General features: G+C 38.7%; 1 protein-coding gene across 1 annotated transcript in view; it reads right to left on the bottom strand.

Moving 5' to 3' along the window:
• The window catches only part of ERC1 (ELKS/RAB6-interacting/CAST family member 1), a 282,825-nt gene that overhangs the window by 179,410 nt on the left and 85,539 nt on the right, over window positions 1-17,876 (bottom strand). The window contains 2 exon segments of the mRNA XM_008643986.2: window positions 102-239; window positions 16,759-16,926. Coding sequence (XP_008642208.1) covers window positions 102-239; window positions 16,759-16,926 — 306 coding nt within the window.

Raw genomic sequence — 17,876 nt, 5'->3', positions numbered from 1 at the left:
CCCCCGCACCGGGCACCGCCCGCGCACCGCACACCGCCCGCGCACCGGGCACCGGCAGCGGAGCCGCTCCCGAGGGCACCGCCCGGGCTCTCCGCACCCACCTTCTCTGCCAGCGCTTCTTCCAGCGTGGTCAAGGCAGTGTCAGTGTTCGTGGTGTCGGCCTGCAAGGATTTCACTCGATCCTTTAAGCTGCTCATCTGCTTCTCCTTGTCTCTCAGCTGTTCTTGAAGATTTTCAATCTTGAAGAAAAGGAGTAAATTTTAAAGACAACAGCAAGCAAAACCATCCAAAATCATCTCAGGATATATTAAATGATTAAAATGATTCTTACAGCAAATGAGGTCTAATTCTTACAATCCCACCTCAAAACATCAAGTACTGTAACCAAAACCATCAAAAAACCAAGAAATTGGTAATCTTTCCAACTATCAGGAAGAAATTCAGAGCCAGAAAGTCTGAACAGTAAGTCACAAGAATAACATAATGAAAAGCTATTGTTCCAAATTTCTGAGGATGTTGGACACTGTGTCACAGAAGGATGATCAACACATTAGCAAAGAAACACATCAAGGAAGGAAAGAAGCTGACAAAAACCTTACTGCATATGTAAACTAAAAAAAGCACGTGATAATTAAAAAGTTGTGAAGAAGTAAGTATTGTTTTAAGTATTTTCTTTGGTACCATCATATTTTTTGCCACACTGGCAAGTTGCTTGTTCATCTTACATGGTGGCTTGCTATGTGATGGACTATCACAAAGTGCCATTCCCTCGGTAGAAAATGTCTCAGCCTTGTTTTCTGTAGGTGTAAAATTCCATCTATTTATCAGTTCTGAATATATCTTTTGATACACTGAGAAGACCTAATGCCAACCCCCTTTTATGCATATAATTATGCATCAAAAGAAACAGACACATTAACATGATGATAACCCATCAAAAACAAATTTATCAACAGAGGAGTAAAGTGTACATAGATTTCTCAGTTGCTTCCTTTTTGTGTTGTTCTGACAAGTTGTTCTGGCATCAGCAAATGCACATCATAAACTAATGAATGACACGTGGCATGTAAGGTACCCAACTCCAAAACACTTGCAGCAAGATGCTCTTTCAAAGACATTTGTAAGAAATACTGCAACCAGACAACCCTAAAGGCTACCTAGCACCGTATTCATGTTGATAAATTAAAGCATTAACTAGCCTTTTGTTTCACCTCTTGAACAGCAGTTAGCAGCTGCTTGGTTACGGGAAATACAGCAACTATACTCAGGTTTTATTCTTCAACCCTGGAAAAACGGAGTTTCTGTGATTACAGAGCAAATGGCTCTGTAGACTCGTACACTACCATTTTGCCATCTCTATTGAAATTACATCTGGAACACGGTAGGACATGGGGATTGGTTTATCTTTGCCGCTAATTTCTGTTAGAAAAAGAAGTATCAGGCGTCCAAGTTATGCTCAAAACTGAATTTGGGCACAACACAAATGACATTAGAAAACAAAATCAAAGAGCACCAAAAAAACCATAACCAGAGACATTTCATGTCAGTCAGAAAAAACTGTAAGAATTGAAAATTCCTTTTTGATACACTGATATCTGTTGTTTAATGCCTTGTTAGCATACACTTGCAGCCCATGGAGCTTCAGACAGAGCCCCACTAGCTCTTACTGAAAAGTTCAGGTGCCCACACACAGGGCTGCCGAGGAGGCAACCTGCCCAAGAGTAGCTGCTTTTGACTTCAGCAGCTCCCAGTGTCATCAGCTGTCTAGACAGGCTGGGCGGTTTAACCATGAAAATATACTACAAAGAAGGCTGAGCTATTCTTAGACTCGTGTTTACTTCTGGAGGAGAAACATTCTCGCCAAAGGCTCTGACTGGCTGAAGAGGGGACAGTGCAGAGTGGCTTTCTGCTCTGAGCAAACCATACACAAGAGGCAGCTAAATAATTCAGCTTCAGCATGTATTAAGGTGCTTACCAAGGCAGCACAAGCATTATTTGCACAAGCCCAGTGTGCATTTTCGTGTTTCAATCCCACTGTTTGCTGTGACCAGAGCAAGATGACAGCTGTATGACAACACTATGTATGACTGCTGCACCTCCCTGCTGCAACTGCACCCCCTGGGATTAAAATCCACCCAAACCATGTATAAAGCATGAACCTGTCTGTTCTTTCAGTCTCTCTGCATATTTTTCAGTCTGGAACAATGAATGATGGGGTTCGTTGTCACTGAGTGAACAGCAGGTATGCCAAAATATTCCAAGTCATATCTAGGCACTACCTAAAAACCCCACTGTAGCTCCAGCTGTGCCTTTTGCAGTGTCATATAACTGAAGGACCTGGCCCTTAGACTACAGAAAACTGGAACTGGCTTAATGGGTCAAAACTGAAATAGTTCTGTAATAATAGATGCAAAATTTCCCTATGAAATCACACTCAACAATAAATTGCCTTTATTCCATTTTTCTCCTAAATCTGCAATACTGTTCCAAATAATAAGTATAAGCTCTCCACAGTGATATAATCTGAAGAAAGCAAATGGTCTGCACTCTGTCCATATAGTTCATTAATGAAGAAATTTGCTCTTATGTCCTTGCAAGTAGTTTGAGAATCCATTCAAAAAAGAATACACAATACAGTCCTAACAAAAAAAACAAAACAAAACAAAACCCAAAAAAAAAAAAAAAAGGCAATTCTGAACAAATTCTCAAATAACTGATGAAAATGAAACAGGTAACCAAAACAGGGCCTCTTTTCTACCAAAGAAAAGGTATAATAAACCTTGATGGAATCTCCAAGCCCTGTGGAACACAGAGAGGCACAAGGATTGAATGAGCACTGTTTACTCTTGAAATACTCAGAGATGACGAATCTCCTCTGAAATGTTCCACAAACCTAAGGAATATATATATATGTGTGTGTGTATGTATATGTATTACTGTACCATATTTGTAAAAAAGCCAAAAACCAGAAATAAAAAGTATATACTATTTTTCATTATTAACAATCTTTTTTCTTGCTATATTTACTTATTTTGCAGGCTAAAGACAGCAATCTGTGGCTAAGTTAGCAACGCTATCCGTAGTGTAAAGGTACACCTGGCTACACTGGAATCATCTTCTCTGCACACCGATTTTCTCGTCAATAATGATTTACTGGAATGTTTTCTCCAACATTACCAGTTGTCAGGCACTATCATGTTTCAGCTTGGGTGATTTATTCTTAGTTGTGTGGAACTAATTATTTTGCCTCCCAGCCCTGACGCACAGGAGCAGAGGCAGGAGAAGCTTCCTCTGGCATTCTGCTCCAAAGGCAAGGAAGCATTCTACTTCTTGCAAATACAGACTCAGTGAAAAGCCCACGCAGATGCAAATTAAAAAAAGCCCAGGGATTCAAACAAAACACATCTAGTTAAATATCCATCAAGGCCACTAGATTCCCAGATTCCTCTAGTTAGAGGATCCTGCATATCATGCTTCAGCCAAGAAATTCTTCCTCAGAGACAGCATCCACCCTCTTGCCATGTCCTGGGGCATGAGGAAATTGAACACTTCAAAAACAATTTCTATTCTATCAGTGACTTCTGAATAAATGAAGTGGGTTTGTGAACTGGTCATTAAACCTCTTCCACAATCAATTTAACACTTGACAGTATTCCTTCAGTGTAGTATAGGAGCAGATGTGCAAAAGAGTATCTCAGGGTTCTGTGTAGCCTTCCACTTTTTTGATCCTAGCCTTCCTCTGGGGGGAGCAGCACTGTAAATAGGATCTCAATAATCAGATGGGTTTCAGAAGGTTTCTCTTCCATTCCTGTGGCACAGCCATCCAAATAAACAACAACTTCACATAAGATGTTACCTTTCCAAACAGTTCTTCATTGGTTTTGTAAAGGCACTATTGGTCACCCCAGCACCAGGGTCGATGACCACAAGGAGATGATGGATTATCACCTATCACAGGCAGAAATGTTTCTTTCCACATCAGGAACATTAACATGAGGACAAAAGAAGCATTTTTGGAAGGGAGAGTGGGTGAGTAAGCAGGCACGTGATGATAGAACAGCTATAGCTCTGTCTAGGTGGAGACATGCCACTCCCTTTAAAGTAAAATTACTAATATAATAATAAAAATTGGAGAGCCTACAGTCATACTTGAATTGCTGGAGTCCCACAGTATTTGAGAAGCTGAAAAATATGGGCTTGCATCAAAATCAAAATGACAACATAACAATTAAAACAGACATGATCACATAAAAACCATTTTAAAAAATACTGCTTCAGGGGAAAGGGTAAGAGGTTACTGAGAGATCACCTTAAGTCCTTGGAGACTGTTCACAAAAGCTGTACTACTGGATTTATAATCACTACTGTATTTCTGAAAGCCATGTTTGGAGAAGATAATGGAAGTCTGTAAGCAGGTATCTGGTCAGACTTCTGAGATTAAGCTCCAGTTTTATCAGTGTCACACTGAAAACCTCACCATTATAATTGTCTTCCTATTGCAAATCCTGCAGAAGTACCACTAGAAGAGTCCTGCATGGATTGCAAGAATCTGCATTTAATTTAGCATTACAAATCCTGTGAGTGTGAGAAGGAAGGTCTGTCACACAAGTGAATAGCACTCCTATTACTGTACTGAATCATTACACTGAAATAATGTTCCTGCTATTAATTTTAAAGGTTAAATTCCCAAGACTAGCAACAATGCAAAGCTTTAGGCAAAGCATGACTTCTCACAAGGGTGAGATTTTTAAGTTGTTTTAAAGTTCAGGACAGATCAAAACCATTTTCCATTTTTTCAGTAAAATTTTGGCAAATGCAAATCAGGGTTCCTTCCAAAGTTCAGCTGCACTCAGTATGCTTTTTTTACTTTTAGATCCAACCAACATGAACATGGTCACATTGTTGTCAAGTAATATTCAGAGATTCTTGTTCTTGAACCATCATACCAAAAACCATCCCAGGGAAGACTGGATTAACTTTTATTCTGCTTCCCAATAAAGTTTTCTTTTTACTGCTCTTCTACTTTGCTGCTTACCTGGAACATTACTGTCTTTGCAACATCACACTGGAATACTGTGCACTTTGGAAATGTCCTGATGTTGCTGAATTTAAAATAGTAGAATTTTGTAACACCTTGAACTGATACAGGGAGTCTTACATGGGCTAACAAAGGAACATAAAGGTGCCTTAACAAAAAGAACCAGGCTAGAAAGGGTGAGGTGAGCATAGAGGAGGACAGGACTAAAAGTGAATTTAAAATGGCTGAACTCCAGCATTCTGGCATATCTTACACAATCATCCTGATGAACTGCTACACAGGGCCCAGTTGAAAGTCAAATGAGCTCCCAATTAAAAAAAGAAAAACCAACAAAGTTGTTTGCTTTTCCAGGTAATAAAATCCTTTTGTCATTTTTACTCTTGTGATCTCTAATCTGCAAAAAGTCCTTTGAAATTAGCATAAAGCTCTCCAGTGTTTAGCTTTCAAATAAAGTATTTTGTTGCTATGCAGCTTAGAAAGGACAAAGAACTTACTTTTGTGATTTCTACTTAAAGCAAAACCTTAATTGTCAAATAAATATATGGATCACAAACAGGCACATTGCTACTGCTTCAAAAGGAAGCAACTTGCAGACAGAGGGAAAAAAAAAATCTAGGAATTGCAGGACACGTCATGAAATTAATGCTTTATTCTTGACCTAAGCTTGCAATCTGGTTGACTTGAGAAAAGAATGGTGTGCAGGAAGAAGTGCTGATTCAAGAAAAATTGACCTAACTTGTATAGACAGTTAATTTTTTTGTACCTCTAGTAAAGGAGCAACAAAGAATTGACATTGATCCAACAGACTATTCTCTTTCCATTGCCTTTTCATACAAGGGTGCTTTGTGAGTAGATTTATACCAGCCAGAAAAACAGTTAATCTATGTTTACGTAAATAATCTCTAAGGACATCTATTTCTATCCCTTCATTTTCCTTTGTCCTCCTTTCTTTTGCATACCCAGCCAACCTCTGGTAGCACCAGTTTGCTGACAGATCACTGCAAAGCAGAACTAAGAACAGTCACCATAAAGTGAACTGTAATTCTAGTACCTCCGGAATAGCAAAGGTTTTTTCTGTACTGTCACATTCCCTATAACAAGCAGTATTTAAACCAGATCTTTCAAATCATATTCTCAAAATGTTACTATCATGTTTGCAATCCTTCTCTTCTGCTAATAAATAGCTTGAATTTCCTTCAAACCTAACACAATCCTGTCACTAAAGTTTGCTATTTCTGAAAACTGATACTGAGAGGCATTTTCCTTACAAGCTTCTAAAGACACTCCAGCACAATTCAAATCAGGCGGAAAAAAAAATAAAAATTAGGACCCCAAGAGTTAAAACTGATTTTTGAGTTGGTAAATGTCCCGAAATTCACATTTTCAGGGGAGCTAATGTATATGTTGTTCTTAAGCGTTGTCTCAGTTCCAAAGCACTGCCTAGAAAATATTACACATTAGCAATGACTCACATCCTTAGACAGCTGTAAACCAGTTAAATTTAGTTGAGGAGTTGCTTCATTCTGAGGAGGTTCAACAGTATCAATAGCCTAACCCAGTTAAAAGCAGAGCCTTTGAACCACAAAATCCTTCCATGGATGCTGGTCAGTACAAGGCAGGGGTCTGACCTGAGGCATTCTTCCTGGCCCACTGATAGTGGCTGTGTCTCAATGCATACAGATATTAATATGAATGGACAACATTTCATGTAAAATGCAGTCAAATTACAAAGGTGTAAAACCTGCTCATAAGATATTTGATTCAGCAATATGTGAGCCAGTTGGTTGGTTACATATGGTTAATTACATAATCCATTGAAAATTCTCTATCACTGGTTTATCTTAGAGCTTCTCTGGGTGACCCCTTTTGTTGGTATTCATCAGGTAAGAGACTGCAGCCATTATCCACCGCTAAGATTTCAACCTTGGTTGTTCTTTAGGACAATTTGTTGGTTCCAACTTGAGTGTGATACTTTCATTCCCACATGGAATTCAAAACAAAACACTGCTATCATAAATAGCAAAAAAAAAAAAAAATAGTTTAAACTCTGTTTCTCCTCTTCAATGAAGTTTAGATATTACTCATTTATTTCATTTATACTAAAATGTCATTATACTGAGAACCATAATTGAAATCATCTGGTAATTAATTTCCCAATCTAATTAAGAATAACATCCATTTTGTTAAAATTCTGCCTAACCATGCAGAATAACATCATGGTAATTCTCCTTTCAGCTGTGTCCTGACATTATGAAGCAGTCTCTAAGACTGTGTTTTCCAAAGTTTTACTCCTACGACCTACCAAACACAAAAGGATTAAAAACCCAACTATTCTGGGGACATTTACTCACTCCTGTTCCAAGTCTCTGAATAGGCTTTGACAAAAATGTGCACAGATTTGACTTAGGAAAGTTCATTACAGAGAGAACACAAATACCAGAAATTGGAGTAATTTCATATTGATGGTTCCCAAATGTTCAAAAAAAGGAAAACCAAAAGTACTTTACTGTGCAAGGCTGATAAAACTAGGGGGAAAATTGGACCTAGGAATTGTTAAGTTAGATCTGATACTCTATTTTGTAAGAAGCAGAATAAAACTAACAAGTTGCGACACTGCTTTTAGAACATCTCAAGGTTCACAAGGTTAACACTTAAAGTAACATTTTAGAAGTGTAAAGTGAAAAAGTTTCCACACTAACAATGAAACTTCTTTACTTGGATAAACCATGTGCTGTATTTCATTGATACTTATTGTGAAATAGACTGTCTTCATCCTATGGCAACTTGATCTCCTTTACTCAGCAATACTGATGATGTTTTCCTGACTTGCTTGAGATTTTGGTTTTGGTTCTACACAGAGTAAGGATACTGTAATACTGATAGCCCCCTGCTTAGAGACACACAGTACACTGCTACATATCACACCCTCAGTGCAGAAAAAAAGGGGGCAAGAAAAGACACAAAGAGAGGAAACTCTTAACTCCTCAGAGCACTGAGATAGCCAAGAATGGAAATCAGGGAGCAGAAAAGACCAACCACTGAGGCAGACCAATGGGCAGGATGGGAACATGGGATTTAATGTAGATTATAAAGGAAATCCTCACAGCAAACTAAACTCCATTTACATTATCATTCAGGATCGCTCAAGCAGAAAGCTGTACAACTTGAACAAAGATTTTAAATTAAATTACGATTCAGACACTGAATTACTTTGCCCAAATCATTGATTTATTATGATCAAAGATACACTGTAAACTAAAACTGTTCTAACCCTGAGGGAAGAGCTCCGGAAAGGAGGGATGCTTCTAATCCCAGTGTAAAACATGGCCAGTGAACTGTGATTGTCCTGCTTCATTCTCCTAGAAAGGATATGGAGTGATGAATAGGGAGGGATTAGGAAGTCATGCTGTAAATACTAAACATGAATGTGTGTGTGTATTTTTCAGTATTTAGTTATCATTGCTCTTACAGAATTACTTCAGAACACAATGATAGGTGACTAAATATCAAACTCTCACATTAGTTAGTGATCCATACTCATAGACCCCCCAAAATTTTAAGAACCTAATGTCTGAAATTAGTACCATCATTCGCTGGAACCTCTTCATCATGAAGAGGAGCATCCTAAGTATCAAATGCATGCTATTCTGAGACAAAGGAACCTTAGTTTCTTCTGCTGACACTACTCCATGCTGACCAGTTTTCTTATCCTTTGGCTGAAATCATAGATTTGAAAGCTGTTTATACACTTGTGCCTTATGACAGTCCTAATGACTGTATAAATATTGTGCAGAGACCCTGCTTTGAAGACTGTGCAGCCTAGTGGGTTCAAAATGCACTCCTGAATCCAGGAAACTATTGATTTAAACCGAAAAATTATCCCTTCCTTGTTCTAGTGAAGATCCCTAAGTTGAGTAACACCATCACTAATGTCTGTTCCAGACACAGCTCAGACAAAACCCCCAGGGGCAGAAAACGCCTGGTGACCAAAGCGCTGGAAATTCTGAAGCCTTGCAACCCAGAGAGCAGTGAAAAGCCATGTGAGGAAGACTGATGTAAGCAACCTCAAAAATGGGACACACCCTTGGTTTTCCTTCCTCTTCAATCATAGGGAAGTTTGTGTTTGTCTTGCATGACAGTGAATACACCAACAAAGCTTATTAGCTTTATCTTGCCAGAAAAACTACACGTTTAATTCAGAATGAAGGCAAGGGGCCCCAGAGTTGGCTGTCTTCCCAGATCCCTTCAAGAAACCCAAATTTGTCAGTCCCCCTGCCAATGAGTAATGTCCTGTCTTGCCAATCAAGAGGTTATCTCAAGGCCCAAAAAGGACATAATATTAAAGTGACTGCTCCTCTCTGAGGGATACTAAAAAAGTTCCTTCCATATATGACAGATTTGCTGAGTTGTGGTTTCAGATAATACCAGAAACTCCAATGGAGTTTTCTTGTGACTGGGCTGTTGCTATCAGTCTTGTGTGACACTGTTACAGCAGTGTGCATCAGTTAAAACCCTGCTTTATCCAGCTACAATAGCTGAACCACAGAACCAACATCGTTAACCTCATGGGCCTGTTTTCTTTCTTCGTGTGAGCCTCCTTATCTACAAGGATTACTTCAGAAAAAAAACAATCAAGCACTTTACTTACTAAAGTCAACAGGCAAGATTCTTTAACATCATCCATATAAATGGAGAGAGCATTCCTTACATTAGTTCTCAAAATAGGAAATTGACTTGCTATTTGGCACACAGAGCAACGTTTGATTTTATAAAAGAATATTGGCATACATCTGGGAATATAGGTACATATGCTACATATAATAATTTTTATTGTGCTATCACAAAATGCACCAAAAAAAGTGGTAATATAAAAATAAAGAAGCACATTCTCCACTTAAAATTCTAAATTATAACATAGGCAGGCATAAAACCTTATTTTGAATCCAGTAGGTTTGTCTGCCATAGATGCTGCAGTAGCAGTCATAACCGTGCACTAAAAATTACTGTAATAGCATAAATAGTATATTCCTGGAGAACACACTGTCACCTCTACCAGCACCTGCAAACTATGGACTATCTGCCATGGAAAATACTGTCTTCAAGCTAAGCCTGTGGACCTTTTAGGATCCATATTCCAAATCAGAAAAATGTACGTTATTATATATGGCTCAAAAGAATCAAAGACACCGAATCTTTGGGATCTACCTGAAGCTGCTGTAACAAGCTCTATATGGTAATAAGCCACCTTTAAAACTAAACTAGCAAGGAGCTGAAAAGTGATATGAAGAAACTGTGCTATTCTCCTGGCCTAATATCATCTTACTCAAGGAAGGAAAAAAAAAACCAACAACACACCACGCCACCTGAGCTGGGCTGCAATTACTCTGAAAGGTCTTAATGGGTTGTCAGAGAACTGGAACATCAAAATGGAAGGGCAAGAATCCTACTTTCAAAGTGGTCATGGCTCACTGTAAAATGAAAATAAAGTCTGTGTTGTGTCCTAGTTTTCCACGTGGAAATTAAACAACTAATCTCCTACCTGGATGGCAGAAATGAAAAAAACCTCACAGGATAATTATGCTGAATTTGAACTCACTTAATGAAGCCTTTTCAGTCTTCTTTGGCACTTTCATTGCTACCACAACTAGTATTTTGAGAGAGATGAGGGATTAAAAGCCTGTCTAATTTTTCCTATTATTCCTCTAACTGAAGATAATACTATTATCTAAAAATCCCACCTCACATGGTAAAGCAATTCTGAGAGTATACTGGTGAAAAGAGAAGCTACTGTAGCATCTTGGAGTCAAAGGGTAACCAGTAAGCCAGAACAGCTTCTAGAAATTTCTAAAAGGCACAAATTCCAATTTTGTTTTGTTCAGTGGTCGTCAGCAAGCCTGTAACAGAAAGGTCTGAATGAAAGAAAAAGCAGCAGCAGAAGAGGTCTGATATCCCTTCAGGGACACAGAGACACAAGTTCCCCATGACACTCCAGGACACATCTTTGAGGTCACGTCTGTCAGGTTTAATAACGAAGCTGACACAAGCCTGCAGGGATGTTTGTTCTTTTTTGTGGCATTTGAAATCTCTGAACTGGGTTTAGAACCCATACAGTGGCATGACTTGAGACCTGGAGTAACAAGAGCAGAAGTACAGCTCTTTCTGACAGAGAGAGACTTAGAGAAATACTCTTGTAATTGGGCTGGATAAGCCACAGAGCTCCTGAAGAAGAGTACCTCTTTCATCAGTTCTAGCTGAGCAGAAAGTCCAGCACATCCACCTTTACCTCCCTGCAGAATCTGGGCTGATGAGCTGGGCCTATATGGTGCTCCTCCTTAAATGTTCATGATTCAAGCACATTAAAAGCAGAGAATAAGCTTGCCCACAGGAATGTTACAGAAGCAAAAAATTACCCAGTCTGAAATAGGAGGGCACATGCACACACACTTTGTAAAGATGAACATGCAGCCCATCTTTGCTGGGACAGTCTGTGCCCTTTGCTGCCAAGTTATTCCTTGCCCTGCAGCTGGCACAGATGGAGACTCGGACACGCTGCAAGTATGACCAAGCCATTGCCTACAGTGTGGACACTGTGGGACTTCTAAGCACTAAATGCTATCGTAGAGAGGCTCAAAGGGATCTCTCCAAGTCCAGCCTGCATTTTATGAATTCTTAGAAAACCATATATTCACTCGCTTGGTAGGCAAGTTCAGGTCACACCTTGGATGAAACTCGCATAAACTGAATTAGATGTTTGGAAATGCAGTTCCTTCTCTGAGCTCTCTCATCTCCTCCAGGTTGGAGCAGAGGAGCTGTTTGAGTAGGTAAACCTACTTCAGAGAAGAGGGAATAGACAGAAAATAAACTTTGAAGTACAAACACTGCCCTTCAAGGTTAGGAATCCTAAACCAACACTGCTGTTGTAGTAACTATGAGCACTACTGATTTTAAACAACTGAGTTACACATTTCATTTGCAGCCCCTCTCTCCTGCCACATGATATTTCTCACCATTAAGCATAAGATATTTATTCTGATTCCTAAGTTTTCTGAAAAGCAGAGAACATTAATGTCCTGCGGAGAAAGGCAACGTTTCTTATTCAAAAGTGCAGGAGCATTGGAAACCTTCCCAAATCCTAACTAAACAAGTCAGCACAGCCACCAACGAAAAAAATGAATCTGTGCTCTTCCTTTATCACAGGTCAATTATCACACAGAGCATGGGGAGCTGCCAGAAACACTGCTATGCCCAGACACTAAAACTTGCATTTTATTTGCCTGCAGCTGCATTGCACAAAGAAGGGAGTGTTAACCCCCCTCCCCAAGACAAAACATGACCTACCCCCAAAGCAAGAGGTGATTGATTCCCTGGTTTGGGGTTTTTTTTCCTTTCAGGGTACTATTACTTATCTTTTGTCCCAAATGCTATTTCCCTAAAATGCTTTGATTGCAAAATACTGATTTTTTTTTTTTCCCTAATTTCTTTTCATCCTTGTCTACCAGCATAGATAGCCAGATGTAGCAAAAAGAGTAATGAAGCACCATTTAATGTTTTTCAGGTTCAGATTTCAAATTTGCCCAGCATGGTCCCTACTTCATTTTCAAAGACACTCTCGCCTGGCCTTGAGTTCTAACAACATTAAATGAGATTTTATGCAAGATCTATTTTCAATGAAATGAGAAAAAAATAATCCTGAAGCTCTATAAAACTAAGATTTTGCATTAAATTTTCAGACATAAAGCCAAAGTCTCCAAATTTCTAGTATTTGCCCTACTTCTATTGTCTAAAATAAAGGTACTACCAAGCAGCATCACTGTAGGAGTTTAGAACTGGAAAGACTCCAGGATTTAAAATGTGAAGCATGTGGTTTCCTCAGCAACCTGGAAAATGTATTTTGGTGCCTACTGGGTATCAGTAATGATGCCAATTGTCATGTTAATTTTTCAGATCTTTGTTGTTCATAATCTTCTTCCGTGTCTTTTAACTGAACTCTAACCAACCAGTAAACTTTCATTCTTTCTTCACCTTGACTTTTGGATGACTAAAGAGTATTCTTTATAGTTCACCTCCTTTAACCAACGCAACCACGGTAACGGTTCAGAAAGCAAACCATGAGGTGGTCTGTTAATAAATCCAGAGACCCAAAAATAAAGGGTGCATTTTAAGTAATTTTTTGTTTCAACAGCAGCAATTTAGGATAGCACAGTTTTGGGCACCATGCCAAACAATTCCTTGTCATGGTCACCAGAATAGGTGATTACACATCTAAAACAGTCACAGAAAATAAAAAAATTATGAGGTCCAAATACCCATCTGACTGTGGCTACATTCTAGTACAGGCAATCTCTAAATTTCAAAAGAAGCAAACAACTCTTCTTAAGTGGCCATGTTAGGCAAGTTAATGATTTTTTAATAAATTCTGTTCTTTTCAGATCTTTATCACTTTAGCTTTTGCTACCAATTTTCTTTGTGCCTAGCCTTAAAAAATATTAGTGTGCAAAATTTAGTTGATTAGAATCCAACCTCAAAAATATCTGAGTACCTGCTGAGGGAAGAGTACTTGGTGAAAACTGATTGGATAGTGTCTACTAATCCAATTCTTAATTTGGTTAAATTCCTTCAACATGCCAACACCTTTACCCTGTTCCTTCTCATGACTGCTGCTTCCAAATACATATTATTTCCACAGAAAAACATTAATTAACACTATACAAGAAAAGCACTTTTTGTACCACGTGCCTTTCACGATCTTCCACTGTATTCACTTAAAATGCCTGAGCACCATTTAAATCATGTCAATAAACTTAAAACAAACATTTACTATCAGATAACTAAGCCAGCAAAAGAAAAACCCAGACAAACCACTATCTATAATATCTAGGACCTCTGAAGACACTTCAAGCTGTACCTTCGGGTCTTCAACTAGAATGTAAGACTAAAACCTGATCTGTCTGACCATACCAGTTTGTAACCAGAGCGAGGAATAAAAAGACTATTGTGCATGGAGGTAAAGGTTTAAAGACTCCATTTTTTTTTTTTTTATGGCAATAAAATTCTGAACAGTCCTGGAAGGTCTGAAAGATGGCACTTGGATAAGGCACAAATCAAGATGTGCACTTTAATAAGATGCACTCCAGAAATGCGAGAACAGAAAAAATAAATCACAGTTTACAAGGATTAAGAGACAAATATTTATATGAGAGGAGCTACAGGCTTCTGAGGTTCCAGACAGAGGGCAGAAATAGCTATGTGTGCAGTCATAAAAGGACAGCCATACATACCAGATAACAATGAGAATTCATAGTTTTTCTCTAGCACCTGAAACAGATTTCATGCAAGTTCTCATAACTTCCACAGTAATACATATTAAAAAATCAGACCAGTCCTTCCTTAGGTATATTCTCAAGCTCTGCTTTTCTGTGGAAAAATTTTAAAGAGAACAAGAAAATGAAAAGCCCTAACTATAGAAAATCCCACACCTAGTCTTCAATTCCAAGTCTAGACAGGTAACTAAAAATCTGAGTTAAAGACATCAATCCTTGAACTTTAAAGGCCTGAATTTCTAGTTATTTACCCCAGGCTATACAAAAAATAAAAAGTAATTCCATATTGCACTACAAATCTCAGATAAAAGAATTGTCACCTGGATGCTCCACAAGAATATTCTAGTTTAGCTAGTTACAGAAACAAAAAATAATCTTTGAATTTACAACCCGCACAATTTAACTGTTCATGTTAAAGGAAATGCCTCCAGCTAAAGCAAATTCAAATCTCTGCATGTGATTCTAGTTAGCAGCAGGAAATATATGTTTTTCTACAGATAAGTTATATGGCTTTTACATGGAGCAGCTTGCCCAGAGAAGCTGTGGATGCTCCATCCCTGGAAGCATTCAATGCCAGGCTGGACGGGGCTTGGAGCAACCCAGGATAGTGGAAGGTGTCCCTGCCCATGGCAGGGGGGATTGGAACTGGATGGGCTTTACGGTCCCTTTCAGCCCAAAGCATTTTATAGTGGTTTGTTTTGATGGGTTTTTTTGTTTTGTTCTTGTTTAAGAAGTTCAGAGACAGCTTTAGAGAACACCACAAACTGCAGTTTGTTATGGTAGTGTTATCTCAGTGGAGCTATCTTGGAGAACAGGACCTCAAAGCCTTCACACCTAAAAGCCTGGTCCTTTCTTTCCAGTCTGAAGACACCAGGTGCTTTCACTTGAAAGCAGCAGGGAATGGTCCTGAAGAAACAGGTCAGATGTGTGAAGACACAAGATGAAACTGTCTCAATATGCATTACAGTGGTCTCAAAAAAACAAGTATTAAAAAACGGGTAAAAAGAGAACCTTTAGCTGCCTATAAATGATCTAATGAAAGATCATTCTCAAGTGTCAAGTGGAGCAAGAAAACGTGGGAAAAACCAGTGTAAGAGTAGGTGGAAATAAACCAACCTCAGTGACATTTAACATTTACACAAATGTCAGATTCCCCACCTCCTGGTTAAACATTCAGCTGGGATCCCAATCTGTGTCTGGTGGGTGCATGGCCAATTTTGTAAAACAAAAAGAAACACAGCACAAAAGTCAGAAATTTGCGTTTCTAAAAGGATGAACAGTCAAAAAAATGAGACTGTGAAGACTGGGAATTAGGGCTCTGTTCTAGAATTATTAATGACTTATTTGTGGCTAAAGTCCATGCCTGAACTTGAATTCCCACATGATGTTTACTGTAACAGAGCTGAACATGACCTAAGCCCTCATGATTTATGGCTATAGACAAGAAGAAAAGGCATTGGCCAGGCATCAGAAATTAATCAATATTCTGAACTATTAATATCACAAGAACTCCACAGAATTGTTTAAAAGAAAACAATACAACAAAAAACCCCACATCCACAGCCTAATACATTGAATAAGAGCTCCAAGAACAGCTTCTCTAAAGATACAGAGAAAAAAATATTCTTCAAATTAAAATTTATTGCAAAATAACATTTCTCTCTTTTTACCCTGTGTAGAGGAAAACTGGGATATTCTGTGTGTGCAATTTGCCAACAATCATCCATAATGACATCCATTGCTCTAGGACTCCATGTCCTCTGGGAAACCTCTCTAATTTGTCTGACAGGGTCTACATTTTTTTTCACCCAGACCTCCACCAGTTCACTGATAAGGTCTGCATTTTCTTATCCAGAGAGATATGAAGGATAGTCTGATTATCCTATTCTAGCAGTTCCCAAGAAATATTAATTATGAAAAAAACAGCATTTCTAACAAAAGTTACACAAAGTTCTTCCCAAACTTTCCAAGTAGGTTACAGAGAAATCATCCTGGCTGCTTCTACTGGTATAACCCCTCATTCATTTAGTCACATACTGAAGTCATAGCCAGCCAGTGCCCTGTGCTTCAAATCAGCGTGGCTTTGGTAAGGTGCTGCTAGGTGTGAAAGGATTGATTTTTCAGATGATGTGCCCTCATAAAAATGCCTCAGCCACTGGTAATATTAAAATGGAAGCAGAAGCAGCACAAGCAATCACTGAAAGGCAACAACCTCTGTTTTGAATTCTACTTTTTTTGTCAAAAATTCAAACTGAAATTCATCCTTCATCATATTCCCATTGCATCAATGGACTCGAACATTAATCTCCAGAATGCAAATTCTAGTTCAGACTTTTTGACAGCCTTGGGAATCGAGATGCACCAGAGGTGTTTATCTGACTTAGAGCTCTCCAATCTCACCTTCTTCTGAAGAACATTAACTTTGCGTTCCTTCACCTCCAGCATGTCCTTGAGGTCATGGATCTCGCCTGCTTGAGTCCCCTTCTCCTCTGCCATCTCCTGAATCTGCTTTGTCTTCTTGTTCAGCATAGTCTCCTTCTCTTCCAGACGTAACCGCAACGCATCCACCTGGGTTCAGAAATGCAGGACAAGCTTTGTTTAGCACTGAAGGAAAGTTAGAAAAGTTAAACTACACTTCCACAGGAGAAATAGTACAAATAGATTCAGAAATCTAACACCACTTTATTTAAGAATTCAACATACATAATATTGGGATAAAACAGTTATTACAAGTGACAGGAGACTAAACAGTAAAAATAATCAACCACGTTCTTCCCAAACTATATGAGAATAATGCTCCTTCTTGGAAAACCTCAAATCATACTTCTCACATAACTCAGGCTTGTATCATACAATACTGAAATTTTTCTCCTCAAAGTGGAAGACAACATAATGTGTTGCTGAGAAGTTCTGTCACATGCAGGGAAACTGACCCTTTTACTTGAAACATTACTAATATTCAGAGAATAAACATTGACCCCTTGTACTAGACAGTCACTTTATATTCTAAGTTTTAATCACAATAGTAGCTGAGCCTGAAGGTAATGAAAGCAGAGCTCTTTGCAGCCACTGCAGATCAAAACTGGAAAGAGGTTACCTTAGGATGGCTAAGAATATTTTGGTTTAAAAAGCAAAGCAATAGTTTAAATATAACATGTTTTCTGCAGCATGCAGTTTTATATTAAAGGTAAAATTGAACAAATGACACAGTACAGGATACTGTGGGTGCAATTTGGACACACAAACACACTTAGAGCTCCCATGGCCTGAGTGAATTTAGAAACACACTCTGGAAACTCTGTGGTGACCTCACACTTCAAAACTGCATGTTGAGCATCTTTTGCTTTTCCTTCTGCATTTCTCTTCCATATGTGAAACAGAGCTCACAAGACAAAGGAAATGGGAGAAGGAATCAGAGCTACCTGAATATAAATTTGATGAGAAGAATAAGGTCACCAGAGAGCACAGACTAATCTCAGAGACCATTGTGGAATACGAAATCCAACACCACCAACCTG

This window comes from Corvus brachyrhynchos, unplaced genomic scaffold (genome assembly GCF_000691975.1).
Source record: "Corvus brachyrhynchos isolate BGI_N302 unplaced genomic scaffold, ASM69197v1 scaffold191, whole genome shotgun sequence".
Lineage (NCBI taxonomy): Eukaryota > Metazoa > Chordata > Aves > Passeriformes > Corvidae > Corvus > Corvus brachyrhynchos.
This window is presented reverse-complemented; position numbering and strand designations above follow the sequence as displayed.